Source organism: Festucalex cinctus, chromosome 11 (assembly GCF_051991245.1).
Source record: "Festucalex cinctus isolate MCC-2025b chromosome 11, RoL_Fcin_1.0, whole genome shotgun sequence".
Lineage (NCBI taxonomy): Eukaryota > Metazoa > Chordata > Actinopteri > Syngnathiformes > Syngnathidae > Festucalex > Festucalex cinctus.
Genome location: NC_135421.1, coordinates 19514283 through 19531214, shown reverse-complemented (window position 1 = coordinate 19531214; position 16932 = coordinate 19514283). Strand labels below are relative to the sequence as shown.

The following is a 16932-nucleotide window of genomic DNA, read 5'->3' as shown; positions in this document are numbered from 1 at the left end:
AAAAAAATTATGAAATTGATTTAAATTTTTAAAATTTTAAAAACATTTTGTTTTTTAGTTTAATAAATGATTAGTAGTCATACAGCAATACTGTTTTTTTCCCCTTAATTGTTAATTGAAATGCACTTTTACTCATTTCTATTGTTTTATATTTTTTTTGTAAATAAAACCTGCTATATTATTTGTAATGTACAGAATTTTGAATTGCTTTTTTTTTTTTTTTTTTTTAATTGGAATGTGACATGTTACATTAATTTGTTATTGATATGGGTTCGTTTATTGTGAATTAATGTATTAAAACATTTAATGTTCTGGAGCTGTTTATTTATTTATTTATTTATTTTGCAAAAATTAGCTCGCTAAAATATTTGTCTTATTCCTTTTCACATTAAATACTGCATTGTTTTACTGTAAAGAACGCATTTTTTTTCACCAGTAGGACTAAGAAAAAAGAAAAAAAATTACTTGCACTTTTTTTTTTATTTTACACCAAATAACTGCTTCATTTACGATAATTTAAATTTAGAAAATGAGCGTGGATTATTGAAATTTTTAACATTTAAAAAAAAAAATTCCTACATAATTATTAACTTGGACCACAGATGACATGTCATATCAGTCCATTATTGGTTGGTGAGTGGATCTAGTGTTAAACACAAACTCAAACCTGTCTCTCCAGGTCCAAGACGTCAAATTTTTCCCTGACGGGCGTTCGGTGGTGGAGACCATCGGAGTCTCTCGCTTCAAAGTCTTAAGTCATGGCCAGAGAGATGGCTACCACACTGCCAAAATTGAGTACCTGGAAGACAAAAAGGTGGGTCCAGCGCCTCATCAAACATCCAGCGTCCCGTCCCCCCCCCAAAAAAAAACTTTGTCTGCAATGAATGCGAATGCTGTCGTGCGTTGCAGGTGGAAGGCGAGGAGCTGGCGGAGCTGCTGAAGCTTCACGATGCCGTCTACGAGCAGGCCAGCAACTGGTTCACCTCGCTCAAAGACAATATGAAAACACAAATAGTCAGTCACTTTGGACACCTGCCCGGCAAAGATCCGGACCCTCAGGTGAGAACAGTACCAGCAATTCCATTTTTCTTTTTGGAGAAATTGCATTTTATCGTAGTTTAGAACAGGGGGGGGGCACACAAATGAGAGTAAAATTGCTCCTGCGGCCTGTTTAGGCAGCAATCCTCATTCCATTCACACTCTCGTGTCTTTGCGCAGTCGAGTGGCAGCGGCCCGGCATGGTGCTGGTGGCTTCTGGCTGTGCTGCCGCTGGAGAACCGGGCCCAGCTCACCATCTTGTCCATGAGCTCCCTGAAGGACCGGCTGCTGGCCATCCGAAAGGTCCTCATCTTCGTCATGCGCAAGAGGCCGCGGTGACGGCGGGCCGCTGCCCGCACAATCGAGCCACTTTTTTCAAATGTCATTTGTGTCTTACTGTCATCCAAATCCCGTATTTCCTTATGTGCCGCCGCTTCGTCATGCTGATGATAAATAAATGAGATTACCGCTATTCACTGCAAGTAGGACTTGTACCGCCCGTTAGAAAACGAGGTTCGGGAACCTCACTCAAATCAGTTTGTCTTGTACCAAAATGCAGTATTAAATAATTCGGAATCTTTTTAGTTTGAAATGGTCATTAATTTACATTGTTTTACATCTACCGTAGCCCGTTTAGGCAGCAACCTAGTCTGGGAGAACTTGGATTAGATAGTTTTAATTGCTACCACACCCCGTTGAAACGGCAAACCAGCCTAGGGAACCTCACTTGTCAATCACTCTGCTGCAATAATAGGCATTTTTGGCATTAATATCGTATGAACTTCATTTATTTATTTATTTATTTATTTTGTTCGTAAAATCCCTGTCATACTTTGTTGCAATTGAAACCAAGTCCATTTAGGCGGCACACTAGCCTAGGGGAGCCTTAACTTCTACACGCACGTCGTGCAGCAATTTGCAGGCACCATAATTCTTTGTGTGAACTTATTGAACTTCCATTATAAAAGGCAGCACTTTTTGTTTTCAGTCTTTACCGCAGCCCATTTAGGCAGCAGACTAGCCCGGGGAACCTCAATCTGTTCAGTATGCCACCACTTTGTCGTAGCTACATGCAGGTACTACTGGTCTTGAGTGCACAAACTTTTGATGAAATATCTTCCGCAGCCCGTTTAGGCAGCAACCTTGCCTTGGGAACCTCACTCCCAACTCTGTTGTAGCTATATGCAGCTATGGCAATAATTGGTACAGTATAAGCTTTATTTCTTATTTCAAAGGGGTCCTCTCTTAGTTTGGTTTAAGCGCTGCCGGAGCCCGTTTAGGTGGGAGATGAGCGCAGGATAATCTCAGTCCATGTACTTGTAACTCTATAGCTAGATTAGCATTCTTTTACTTCACGTTGACTTGTACAGACCAAAAAGAGACAGGAAAAAAACAATCAAAAACTCAAATGTACATAATCTTTCCACGCTTGGCACATAGCATATCGGTGCTAGCTCTCCTGACTAGCGTTTCTTCTTCATTCAGTCCCAATGGCGGTGGTGATGCCTTTTGGCTCTCCTCTCCTCTCTGGTGTTGCAGTACTACTGCTGATGCTTGAATGTTAGTTGTCAGTAACACGGAGGCCTTTTTCACATCTTTGTGTGCGTGCGCTACATTTAGACACTTTTCTCACTGCGCGTGTGCGTTCGTGATGGACTTCCTGAATGTCTTGGTAGCAGCATTCTTTTTTTTAAAAAACAACAACTCTAAAGCACTTAAACATTTGTCACTTTGCACTCTTGCTGATGCGTGAAAATGGAAATTATTGCTTATTTGAAGCTAAAAAAAATTTTTAAAAAAAAAGTTACAAGCTGTGGTTTTAAATGACATGAGAGAATGTTCCGGTGAGAAAAGCCTAAATGTACCGTAGATGCGCTTTTTCTTCTTTTGTCCTCCAAATGTTTGTGATCTCCTTCCCGTCTCTTTCATGGGCGGGATTCACAACATGCTGCATTTCCCTGCGAATATTTGTAAAGGGAGATCTTGTACTTATTTTTTATTGGCAATAAATGAAACCAAATTATGATTCTTCTGTTTTTTCCCCCCTCCCCTCCAAGAATTATTTATATTGGCCTATATTTGACTATTAAAGGGATACTCGACTCATTGAGCTATTTTCAGCCGTAAAAAGTTAATTATTTTTGTCTATAATTAATGTGTTAACTTCATTATTTTTCATGTACCATACATTTAAAAAGTAAAATTTCTACTTGCTGTCGACTGATGACATCACCTGTGTTGGGAAAGTAGACCAATCATGGCTCAGTTTACTGACCAAACCCAGAAAATAGGGAGCCATGACTGGCACTTTTTTTCTTCTTCTTCCAAACCACACTCACACACAAGCTTACTTCACGTAAGCCACATGGGGTCTCCCAGGCGGAGGAGCGAACCCACGCCAACAAGCACCAAAGGCAGGTGACAGCTCCACTCCACCACCTGGAGCCCATAACTGGCCCTTGCCTACTTCCTCAGCACAGGTGATATTGTCATCAGTCGCCAGAAGTAGAAAAATTACTTTTTGAAGGTATTAATTGTACATAAAAAATAATGACGTTACCACATTAATTATAGACAAAATATTAACATTTTACTGCTGAAAATGGCTCAACGAGTTAAGTATCCCTTTAAAAAAAAAAAAAAAAAAAAAAAAAAACCTAACAAAATGTAATGCTCAAATTGCATACTGTTGCATTACACAGTTGTATTTAACTTTTAAGGAGCATACATTTGCATGTTTGTTAGTTAGTTTACATGCGTTTATGTGAAATGGATTTAACTTAAACTTTTTCTCATAAGTGCCTTGTTAATGTCAAACTGCATGCCGATAAAGTGCTTATACTTTTCAGAAATAAGATCTGCCATTAGGCCTACTATGCTACGGTATTGTAATGTAGGCCATTATTGTGGAGCTTTTTATTTATTTTATGTGGTACTTGGTTTTATAAGTTTAAGAACCACTGATGAATGCATTCTTCAAATCTGGTTGCCCACTGAGAAAAAGAAATCTAGGAGGAGTCGGTCTTAAAAGGAACCCTTTAAAATGGCTGATTCCTGTGTTTTTCAGACTTGGCATCAAGACAGTTTTTCTTTTCTATTTTTTTTAATGGGTCTACTACTGATAGAAAGGTCGACCACATTTGCTGTTGTCACTATAACTAGCTAATTTGGTGGATGAATTTTCCAAAAGTTTGATTAACTCCATGAAACGACTAAAAAACATCAGGAAAATTGCCCCTTCCGACCAAAATTGTTGACTTTCTGTGCATTTATGACTTTTTTTTTTTCTACTCATGAAAAGACGTGCATACCATACATATGTCAAGTTGCCCGCTGAAATATTTCGAACGCACTTGCACCTTTTGTCCACATGGGGTCAGTATTTTCACAATGTGTTAAACATGGTGCGCGTGGTTCCTCCACGTTTTATTGTACAGTATTTATTTTATTTTTTTCACTTTTCGTACAGGGTCAGTACACAAGTGCAAAATATCGATTTAATTCATCACTAATGTATTTTTCTATGGTTCCCATAGATATGAAGATGTATTATTGATATTGCTGATTTTTTTAATGACATATTGTGCTATCACTGCATTCTGATATAATCAGTATCAGTTGGCAAAATTATGATTAAAATGTTTTTGTTTTTTTTTTGCAATCGTTATTGGTTTTCTTACATATGTCGATTAAAGCGCCACAAGCATTGTCCATTGGTATCTGTATTGTTGGCACAGTATAGCAATATTATTGTATTAATGTGTGAGTTGAAATTGTCACACTTATTCCATCCATCCATCCATCCATCCATCCATCCATCCATCCATCCATCCATCCATCCATCCGGGTTCCCGACAGATGAAGCAAGAGGAGGCGGGCCAATCAAGGCGACGAGGCCGGGGAGAGAGACTCTGAGCTGACTCCGCTGTGCGCTCCCAGTCGGAATGTAGCAGGGGCCGGAGCGTAGCAGTCTCGAGAGAGCGAGAGAGCGAGAGGAGAGCCGCGTATGGCGAGGATTTAACGCCACAATAACAAAATTCGACGATGAAACATTCTTTTTGGGCGTGAAGGGCAATTAAAACAAAAAACAAAAAAAACCGCCATTTCGCTCATAATTCGCCTGCCTTTTTTTCCGCTTTAAAAATGGCGAACGACTCTCCGGCCAAAAGCCTGGTGGATATCGACTTGGCATCCTTGCGGGTAAGTGTGAGGATTATAAACGCGTTTAATCCCTTAAATAGTTTTTAAATAAAATGAAGAAATGATGTTTGTTGACAAGGCTGTAGCTAGCCTCTTCTTTGTCTAATCCCCGCCGCTATGAGTGTGTGTGTGCGTTCAGGCCAAGTCTGAACGGACGCCGCCGGCTTTGATATCAAACACACCCTTTGCTCAATTACCGCTCCGTTAACTGATCACTGGGCGCGCTTGTTTCGTTACTTAGGATCCTGCTGGCATTTTCGAGCTGGTGGAAGTGGTGGGAAATGGCACCTATGGACAAGTATACAAGGTTAGTGTATATACATAAGTGTGTGTGCGTTTGTCTGTCTGTCATCCACGCCCCAGTTAGATATGGCGTGCACGACCTCCATTTGCACTGATTTAAGAGATTCCATCCCCTTGACAGGCTTCACGGCGCCATTTGCATGGGCGGTGTTTTCGCATTTGTCCTCGCCACAGTGCCCCTGAATGCCTCAGTGCTCCATGGTGGATTTAGGCCCGCCCCACTGTCGATACTGCCTACCGTTATTGTATACAGTGTCGATATGCAGACATAGGGCACTCCCTTTTCTTGCTATGTTGATTTGTGATGTATCTGGTTGTTTTTAGACCTAATTCAGAATGGTAGGTTGATGGTATTGCAGTTCCCTGGGGAGATACATTGACAGTTTATGCCACTCCATGGCTGCAAAAGCTCCTCAACTTAGTTTAACATAGTTGCTTGACACCAAGATGCCACAAGATGGCAGTAAAGCATTACTTTTTGTAGCCTATAAATAAAACTCATCAGGTCACTTCAACATAGTGCCTAGAATGCAACAAGGTGGCGTCAAAGCACTACGTTTGCTACAAGAGCACAGTAAGGCCTGAGACACAACATAGGCAAATGAGTGAACGTGAGAATGCCGAATCGTGATTTTTGTGAGGGTTCACTGCAATGATGGTATGGTGGTAATAGTAATGGTATTGTAAGTAGTTGTCGTAGTAGTTATGGTGCTAGTAGTAGTAGTAGTAGTAGTAGTAATGGAATTTTTTTATCAGAAGAGGGCGAGGCTGTAGTAGTTGTAATAGTAATGTGGTGGTGGTGGTGGTGGTGGTAGTGAGAGTTAAACAAGCTGTTGTTCCTTATTTGGAATTTCTACTTGAGCATATAATTGTGACAGGATGGAAGAAAAAGACCAATCTTGGACGTTTTGACTTGATCTTCTTGGGATTCCATGAATCACACAATGTTTTCCCCCCCCTTTTTTTTTCTCCCGTCTCTTCGCACTCATCTGACCCAGAAACGTGACCAGAACGTGACAGGATGCAGAAAGAATCGGAAAAATAAATATGAGGGGAAGCAAAAGTGGAAATTATGGAGGAAAGTAACACATCACCCCAGCCTCAAAAAGATGGGATTGCATTTCCGGAGAACCGTGGAGTAGTTTTTAGTGCACGCTCGGCGGGTGGGCTGGGAATCCCCCCCCCGTAACCTGCCGAGGAACTTGTTTAACCTGGTTTATGACTTTTATCCCACAGTAAATAGAAAAAGTACATTTTTATTACATGCTTGCAAGGAAGTAGTGAAACTGAGGAAGTTGTTAACAGGCTGACATTTCATTAAAAAAAAAAAAAAAAAAAGGAAATGAACACATGCTAATGCTAACTTTAGAGATGTATTAGCTACTTGTGTAAAACAGAGCAATGTGGTGTTAGTTTTTTCATCTCGTGAGTTATGCTATGATTTCCACCACCTGTCACAATAGCGCAACGATGTGAGGCGATGGGCAACACTTTGTAGGAATGTTTCCACACAGATATCAAACTGCAGAGTACCAGATCTTGCATTTAGCCCTCTGTGCCTTTCACACAAAACAAAGCAAGGCATTCATCCAGCACCACAGCTTCCGGCTATAAATTATAATGTCATGATTTCTACTGTTTCCCTTTCATGCAGAGATAAAGAAAACCATGTCATATCACAGCCGTAAAACAGAAGAACCATCCATGCCTTTCACACATAACCCAGTGAGGACAGGATATCGCATGGTGACATGACGGCCTGCAATAAATGTAATAACATTTTAATGGCACTATTTTTAATGCTTCTTTCACCCCAAAAAAAGGCAATCTTAGAGGAGAAACAGAAGATGATTAATTTATTTGCTCTAGTGCGCCAATTTTGTGGGCTGTTTGTGTGAAAGTGCATCCAAAAAGTATTCAAAATGTTGTTACATTTTGTGTACTATGTTTTGTCTTGAATTACATTTGCAAAAGTTAAGAAAATTATGAAATTTGTGAAGAAAAATTAATGTGGAATACGTCCTCTAGTGCAGCATGTCCAGTATATATATATATATATATATATATATATATATATATATACAGCACACAGATGTTCCGGCTATTGAAAGTGGACCGTCGATGGCGTCTGTTGTGACCTTTTCGTTGTACAGGAAGTGAAGCCACGACCACGACAACAAACGCGCTGCCGGGACCTTTTTCTGCTTTTATTTTCTGTGACCTTTCAACAGAGTAGCAGCAAGCAGGAAGTGAACTTTGTGGAGAAGCTATGTCGCTCATGTTGTTTTTGACATCCGTGTGGATAAATATTAGCTTAGCCTTTCGCTCTCGTCGACACCCTGTCTGTCTTTCCAAAACATTCCTGGAGGTCCGCCTCTTTGGTCACAATCAGTTTTATTCCATTTCCATCAGTTCAGTAATGGGTACTCATACTGGTATGAGTCTGGAAAAAAGAAAGTGATATTGAGCTTCCCTATTTCCAATGTTAGCTCCTGAAGTTGGCCTCTAGTGTTACCTCCATTGTTAGCTTGTGAATTTAGCCATCAACATTATTTGCAATGTTGGTGGCAATGAAGACTGACGGTAATTTCCAAAGTTAGCATCAACATTAGCACTTTAACATAATGAAATAGTTTCCAAAGTTGCCTGTGAAGCTACTTTTCAATGTTTGTTTCAAAAGATGTATCTAACATTAGCTTCCAATGTTAGCTTGAACATTAACTTCTGAAGTTGACTTTCAACATGAACCTTTACTGTTTGCTTTTGAATTTGGCTTACAATGTTTCCTCTGCCGTTAAGAACTGTGGAAGACCAATGATAGTCTGAAGATATCTCCGGAATTAGCTTCAACATTAGCTTCCAATGTTTCCTCTAATGTTAGTTATGAAAGTTGTAGTCCAGATTTACTAGATATGTAACCTCTAAAGCTTTCATGTTTGTCTAGGTTTGTAAATAACTTCTTAACTATTCCTTCTTTCTTGCTAATTCGTGTTCAGGAAACACCACATTTTTGGGGGGGTCAACTTGTAAATGGGTGTTGTCGTAGTTTTGAAATTAGGTTTGTTATCACTAGAGTTCACCAAATATCCACCAAGCCTTTGTGACTAGCTCGCACATTACCTTGCTGAGATGTCTTTTTGTGGTTACTATTTACTATAGCCGTTTGTATCTGGAAAAAAAGTTAGCTTTTTTTTGTGTTTGTCTTGGGGAGTCAGATCGTCTGAGCTGTGAGTGCGACTGGCATGAACTTAAACCCCACGAATAACACCCTTCATGGCTTATTACAGACCCCCACCCACCCCCAAGGCCTCATGGTACGTCTAGTCCAACTCCTTGGTGACAGTTGTTCATCTGTCTGAGCTGTTATGTGTGCGAGTATTATGGGTGTGTGTGACTGTACGGGCGGCCATCTGCTGCCCGTTAGTTCCGGGGGCTGTTTGTAATGGATTGTTAAGAAAGCTAGGATAATGCTAGTAACACAATGCCCTTGCTTAGGCTAGTTAGTTGTTTTTGTTGTTGTTGTCCTTTCGTAAAATGGACTATTAACTTACATTCTCCAAACGTTAGGAATGATCGATTTACAGTTAGCATGCTAATGCTAACACTCCAATGAGCAGAGAGACTAGCCTGGGGGCAGCCATGTTAACGTATTCAAATTCAGGGATTGTCATTGTCATTATTATTATTATTATTATTATTATTATTATTATTATTATTAGTCTTATTATTATTATTAGTCTTATTATTATTAGTCTTATTATGTTATTATTAGTGTTGTTCCGATACCATTTTTTGACTCCCGATACCGATTGCCGATACCCAGCTTTGCAGTATTGGCCGATACCGATACCATACCGATACCTAAGGTTTTTTCTTCTCCTCAACATGAAAAAGCTGTCCTGCCATTCAAGAGCATTCAAGGGCCAATAGGATATCTTAGATCGGCATGCAGTGAGCATGTCACATATCAATGAATGACGTGCACGAGCAAGACACAAGATGCTGCATCCAAAATCCTATATTAGCGATGGAATTAATGGTATCGGCATGTTACTTGTAAGTAGTCACCGATACCGATACCACTGCTTTAATGCAGTATCGGCGCCTCTGCCGATACCAGTATCTGTATCGGAACAACACTAGTTATTATACATTATGTAATCTCAAAACCGTAAGGCGTAGTTTATATGCTAATGTTAGCAAAGGTAGGCGCGTTAGCAGTTCAATGTCAGGGGATAAATATAAACAATTTTATACTACCTTACGAGCTAGGCTAGCTTTGCTAGTCGTCAGCCATGTTGTTTAAATCTACATATTTGAAGATTGTTGGCATTTTTGTCACACTTGTAATGTGTTCCTCTAGTGCTAAGTTAGAGAGGCTAGGTATGCTAACAGCTTAGTCTCATTTGACAGTTGACAGTTGATAAACATGTGACAGTGTCTACACTTACACATTAACTAGAGAACTAGGCTAATATGCTGAGTGGCAAACAAGCTAGTATTGCTAGTCATTAGCAACTATGGTCAGGCAATTTGTTAATATCATTACACGTTCACTAGAATTACTCATAAAGACCACACATTGCGAGCCTATTACCAATTTCTACTTTCACAAACTTTGTCTCCTTTGTGTATTCGTAGCAGAAAGATGAACATGTCAACCTCTTGTACGGTGAGGCGCAACGCATCTAATATAATGAGCAATTACTAGATCTACGGTTATATTAAAAAATGTCCGTTTATGTGATACTTTTTTTTTTTTAACATATTGAAATAAATAGTGTTGTTTTTTTTTTTGTTTTTTTTTTTAAATGAATGAATATTGAAGCATTAATTTCTACACAATGTACCTTTAAGGCTGGTTGTAGGGAATGTGTGTTTGAGGAGGAAGACCTCAAAACCAGGCAGCACTGCGGCTCTCGAGGACCAGGGTTCCCTAGCCATGCTTTAAGGCATTGCCATTTCACAGAACATATTGTGTATCTTGAGTTTTAGTGTTAGCGGGGCTAGACTTGCTAACAGCGAAATCTCCTTGTATGCCGACGGATGAATATTTGATACATATTGCTATATTTAGCTAGCGAAGTAGGCTGACACTCCGATGGGCTAGCTTAGGTATTTGTTAGCCAGGATAAGCAGCCTTCCTGATAACATCTTAGCATTATTGGCACTTTGACGATTATTTACTGTAACTATAACGATAACTTTAGTGCACTCACAGCTATATATAAGTTATATCATACACACACTTTTTTTCTCCTGGTTGCCATGGTTACATACAGTCCCACTTTAGCGCCTTGTCGCTTGTGTGTGTTGTGTAACCGCCGGCCTCATTATTGTTAGCGTTTGTTTTCATCCGCTTTGACTGGGCTCGTCCTGCCCGGTCACATGACCATCCCTCCTGCCATGCTATAGGCCCCCGGCACTCAGCTCCATGGAGCAGCTGACCGGGATGCAGGCCTCCCATTGGAGCAGAGGTTGTGAGAGCGCAAGCCTTCCTCCTGTCGCTGGGCAGACTCTGCCGGCTTCCCGGCAGGTCTGTGCTGTCATGCTGGAGAAACTTCAGGCTGGAGTCGTTTGGTTGCCATGGTGACGCGTCTCACCTCCCCTCTCCTCTAACTAACGCCCGCCTGTTTATGGGCAGATTAAGTCAATAAGAGGATGCTAACGCCATCATTTCTGTCAAAACAAGATGCCTTTTTTTCCCCGCATGTAGAAGAGCCCCACTATTTGTTACCCCTTTCACACAGAGACACCGCAAAATTGCAGCATCATTTATTTGTATGCACTTTATTTTTAAGTATGATGTGAAACCCTTTCATGCAGCTAGCACAAAATTTCAACATCATTTACTTTTTTCCTTTTGCTTATATTCAAGTGTTCTGTGAACCCCTTTCACACAGACATGCCACCCTATTCATTTTTACTCTTTACTTTATGGTAAAGTGGGAAGTAAGTCTTTAATGTAGAAATTCAAAATTGTAGCATCATACAGTTTCATTCTTTACTTTGTGTGTGATATCTTTCAAACAGAGGTACTGAAAGTTTGCTGTATCATTTTCTCTTTATATTCTGGTGGGAGTAGAGCCCCTTTTCACACAGAGATGGTGCCATATTTTTTATTCTTTACATGACATTTAAGTTTGATGTGAGCACCTTTCGTGCAGAAATACCACAAAATTGTTGAGCATTCCTTTGCCTCGTACACCTTTCATACGGAACCCAGTAGAGGCAGGATAATATTATACATGTTCACACAGTAACCCAGCATCCTGCAATACATTTACCGTAACAAGGTTTGATATTATGACGTTTGACGTTGAATCTTTCACATAGATAACACAATTGCTGCTTTCAAACGAAGATCTGGATTTTTATCTGTACACCGGTGCCATTCACACAGAAGCCAGCAATGCACGATATAGTATATTGAACTGTGCACACAAATATATTAAGGCTGGGAATCTTTGACTGTCTCACGATTCGATTACGATTTTTGGGTCTACGATTCGATTCAGAATCGATTTTTGATTCAAAATGATTTGATTGACAAATGATTTCTGCTTCAATTTACAGATATGCACAACATTGTCATGATCTACTCCAGTTGATTTGCAAGACAAAATGACAAATAAAGACATTAATTAAAGTGCCTTTTTTTGTTGTTGTTGTTGTTGTTTTTTTTGTTTTTGTTTAAACATTTATTAATTTTATATTGTAAGTGCCCTTTTCCACAAAAACAGCATGTGGGCTACAACTGCCTTTTCCCCTTCTTGTTCATTTCTAATTTAAATAAAATCGATTTTTCGATATTAATATCGATTTGATTAATAAATGAGAATCTCGATTCTTTTATGAATCGATTTTTTTTGGCACACCCCTAATATATATATATATATATATATATATATATATATATATATATATATATATATATATATATATATATATATATGAATGAAACTATCCCCACCATCCTCCATGTTCATGTTTGCGTTCATGCTGTCAACATTTATCGTCGCAGCAACATCCCCCCCGCCCTCCTCTTCTTGCTGTAGGTTAAATCCTGTCTATTTATAGCATGCGGCGGCACAGCGCAATTGTGGGTCAGTATGTTGCAGGAGGGCGGGGCCACCTTTGAACGCATGCGGCGGCATGGGCTCCAAGGACGAAAAAAAAAACCGAATGACACTAAAATGTGGACATGTTGTGAAAGCGCACAGTGGTGGTAATATCCCGGAAAGCAGCTGCATAAAAGGTACACTGTAGTATTGTTGCAGCAATATTGAGAGTTCCCTGTGAGAGAGGGTGTGTTTGGGAGAAGCATTTTCTCAAATTATTTATTTATTGTTAATTTTGAGATGGCTCCAGCTTGGTTGTGTGGGAATACCACACATAAAAGTGGGTGTCGGCTCGGATATCTGCCATCTATTTAGTGGACACCATAAAGTGGGAGATCATTTCACTCTGTTGAGGCCCCCCCGTTACTTGATGCTCACCAATTTTTGCCCACAAGCTTTTTTGTTTTTCCAGTGCGTTCATTAAATGTGCCCCACCCTTCCTCCTTGCCGTATCTTGACCCTGTATTTATTTACCCCCTTGAACACCCTCCACCCCCCCCTTAACCCCCTTATTACCCTGCGAGCCTTTTTCAAGGAATGCGCTGAAAGTGCTCACGTGGAACGTTCCGGGCGGTCTGCCTCTGGCCCCACCCTCCATGCTGAGTGAATACATAGGATGTATTTAGCCTCAATGTAAACGATGGTCATGGACCGCCCACTTCCTGTGTGTGTTTTTGTGTCTGTGTGTATCTTGGCATATGTCAGCCAGCTGCCTCCCGCTGAAAATCTTTGATATGGGATCGAACAAAATGTATCAAAAGGCAAAGACAGTCTTTAATTGTTTTTTTTCCCCCTCAATCTTAACATCAAGGAGAATGTCCACAATGGCCCCCCTAACATACTTTATTTCTTTTTTGTAAACAAGACAATTCAGCATCTCTCAATAAACCTAGTGGATGGTTTTATGTAATCAAAGTTGACTTAAGTAAACCTAATTTATGCATTTTTGTACAATTCAGTTTTCAAGAACCTTGTTAAATTTTTATGTAAACATTCAATATAATTAAGCTAGTTTTTTGTAAACAGACGTTTAAGCTACAATAAGAAGAAGAAATGAAAATGAAAATGAAAATAATCTAATTACTAGAGTATGATGTCATCACGGTGCCGTTGTCATGACGTTCGCCTTGTCCATTTCTCGTCTAAAGCCAAACAAAAGTCTTTTTTTGTTGTTGTTATTCAAAGCCAAATGTTCCCCCGCCTGAAAACCAAGCGTTATCGTAGCAACGACACCGACCACAAAGCTGATGTCGTCGATATTTACGGCCAACATTCAAGTGCAGAGAGACAAACACCTTTCACGACAGAACCCTTTGAACCATGACGTGTTTCGAGTTTCATTGAAGACTGAATTGTCTTTGATGTTGACCAAGTTAAGACGCTAGCTTGACTTTAGACGCAAATGTCTTTTGGAGAGCGAATTGTGATTTTTGTTTTTTTGTTTTTTTTGTTTTTAACATATAGGCCAGTTGTTAGTTACTGATGTCTGAATTTTCTTTGATGTTAAATAAGTACAAAAACAAAGTACAGTAGAAAGTCTAAACTGTCTGTTTACAAAACTATGATGCTAGCTTTGTTATTACAAAAACATGGAAGGCAAATTAAAGCCTGAATTGTCTTTTTTTTTTTTTTTGAAACTATGACATTAGCTTCGTTGACGACTATATAAATTGTTTGAAGTTATCGTGAACAGTTTGTATAATGTATACAAAATGTGTAAACTAGATTAATTGAAGACTGAATTGCCTTTGACACCAAAACAAAAAATCATAATAAAAAAAATGAAGTTCATGAAGGTCCCCCCCTATTGTCTGGTGTGTACAAAATCCAAACATGAATTCAATTGGATTGTCTTTGATGTTTACAAAAGCATAGGTCTAAAGTTGCATTTGATGTTAGCAGGAAGCGTGTACGTTTGATCCCAAATGTTGTATGCCGCCTTATTCCAGGGCAGAGTATTGCAGCTGCTGCCAAAAGTAGGCCAGCAAGCAGCCTCCCTGACACGACGCAGACATGCTTGACCACGCGGGCACACCGATGCGCTCCACTGCTCCACACGTGCCATCCAAACCAGACAAGTCTGACACATGATGACATGGCGGACTGCATGAGCGCACATGAGGATAATGCTTAGTGCAATCTGTTAGCATTAGCGGGTTGTAGCAAAACAAGCTGTATGAGAGAAAGGCAGAGTGCTCAGAGAGAGCTAACGTGTTTTTGTAAGTCTTTAATGAACCGTCAGTTACAGATTTTTTTGGGTGAATATTAACATCACTTGATTATGTACTTTGGCCTTAAGAACAATATGTTATCATTGCATCTGATGTGCCATATTTTTAATAATAATCAGACTCAGCAGTGTAGAGTGGCAGCCCCCCACTTCATTCACAGATGCTAATGAGCTAATTGAGTTAGCCACCTAGCCTGGCATCGCACCTCCCCTCCTAATTGAGATTGGTGCTGTTGACTTTAAGCAGCTTCTGCTGTCCGCGGATTAGTCACATCACTCGCTTCTTTCTGCGGAATTGGGGGGGGGCAAATTCCCCAAACTACACTTAAGATATTAGTCCACACAAGCCCCCATGTGAAAGAGAGCAGTGGCAATATCCAGCTGTCAGTCTGTCGCCGCAAATCCAAACTCACCCTCATTACTACAATTCTGACAAAGCATCAAGTAAGTTGTAGTCCGTCTGTGAAGGACCCCTGGCAACGGCCAAGAAAAGAGCAGAATAGGATGCTTCAGAGCAAAATGGCTGACTTACGGTACCTTTTGGGGAATTTCTTCTTGAGACTTGTGTGTGGGTATTCTTGTGGTAGGCATGGTTACCGAAGTTCATGTTAATGAAACAGGCTTCAGGGTCTCAAGATTATTATTATTATATTTTTTTTTAAATAAAGGGTACATGGTAACGACCAAAAGGACTCTAAAATGACCACATCTAAAATGATCACTGTTGAAATTCTTATCAGTCATGGCTTCTTGATACTTTTTTTGTGGGTCTTTCTACTCTTGAATGACATGCCCGACAATTTCCATGTTGCTAACTGTAATTGGCTTTGGGGACTGAATTTTTAAAATATTCTACGCACCCTGAAAATGACCAAATTGGGCCTAAAATGGCCACTTCAAAGCAACATGGCGGACTACCTATGTCTTTTGGTTATGGCTTCCTGAGACTTTTTTTTTTTTTTTTTTTTTTTGTGGGTCTACTCATGATGGACTTGCCTACCAAATTACATGGCGCTAAATGAAACTGGCTTTGGGGGATGACTTTCCCAAGAATTCAAAGGATCCTGGAATAAATAGCAAAAAATGATGACTTTCTGTATTTTCAGGCATTGTTTCTAGAGACTACTTTGTCCTACATGGTAAACGGTCATGGTAAACGGATCGCTGAAATTTCTTATCAAGTGAAATGGCTGAATTTTCCTAAAAAACTGAAGCAACCCTGGAAATGTCCAGAAAGACCGCAAAATGTCTGCTTCAGACTAAAATAGATTACTTCCTGTCTCTTTTCTGACAAGACACTTTTTTTGTGGCTCTACTCGTGATAGACATGCCTACTAAAATTCTTGTTGCCAAATGAAACTGGTCTGGGGACTAAATTTTCACGACTGCTAACCCAGAGAAGTTGGTGATAGTGTCTCGATTCACTTCCCCCTTTGTGTTGCATTTAATTAGCTCGCTGCTATTAGCCTCCATCCCGACATGTACATGTATCCTCGTCCCAGGCCTCCGATTGTGACTGGCTAACAGGATTTAATAGCGTCCTATGCCCGATTCGTATCTCCTCAACCTCCCAGTCAGCCGCCATCAACGCTAATGAGCCTCAGCCAGGGAATAACAAGCTTCCGGTGGAGAAAAGAACTCGGAGAGTCTAAAATTATCCCGCTAGCTTGCTACGTTGTAGGAAAGTTGCACCCGAGGCCAGAATGTCACCGCCGTACTACGATGGGATCCCATGACACTCGTCATCCCCTGTGCACTTTCTCTTCTACTTACGTTACCTCAGCCAAGGAGGGGCTTGTTTATTTCTTCAGGTGTAGCTTTGTGGAGAGCTTTAATGCTTTCTTTTCTGCCAACTAAATTACTTTATTCCTATGAATTACATTATTATTAATTTCACCAGATGATAGGAATTCTTAATATGCATGCTAAATTACATTTTAGGAGTGCTTTAATTTTGACTTTTATTATTCCACCAACAACATAAAATTATTGGGGGTTTTGAATTTTTATTATGATCGAACTAAATTGCCATTTGGGCAA

At 39.9% G+C, this 16932-nt stretch overlaps 2 protein-coding genes across 7 annotated transcripts in view; both read left to right on the top strand.

Annotated features, from left to right (window-relative positions):
• The window catches only part of lonrf2 (LON peptidase N-terminal domain and ring finger 2), a 13899-nt gene extending 10835 nt beyond the window's left edge, over nucleotides 1–3064 (top strand). The window contains exons 10-12 of the mRNA XM_077536443.1: nucleotides 680–814; nucleotides 910–1059; nucleotides 1219–3064. Of these exons, the coding sequence (XP_077392569.1) occupies nucleotides 680–814; nucleotides 910–1059; nucleotides 1219–1377 (444 nt within the window). The 3' untranslated portion in view covers nucleotides 1378–3064. The remainder of the gene's footprint in view (nucleotides 1–679; nucleotides 815–909; nucleotides 1060–1218) is intronic.
• Nucleotides 3065–4918: 1854 nt separating this feature from the next.
• LOC144030902 (mitogen-activated protein kinase kinase kinase kinase 4-like) overlaps nucleotides 4919–16932 on the top strand; it is a 40108-nt gene continuing 28094 nt past the window's right edge. For 5 of the 6 annotated variants that reach the window (XM_077537567.1, XM_077537565.1, XM_077537566.1 and 2 more), the window contains exons 1-2: nucleotides 4920–5238; nucleotides 5480–5545. In XM_077537567.1, the coding sequence (XP_077393693.1) occupies nucleotides 5182–5238; nucleotides 5480–5545 (123 nt within the window). In that variant the 5' untranslated portion in view covers nucleotides 4920–5181. Of the gene's footprint in view, nucleotides 5239–5479; nucleotides 5546–16932 lie in introns of all 6 variants that reach the window. The other variant, XM_077537562.1, reaches the window with a different exon arrangement.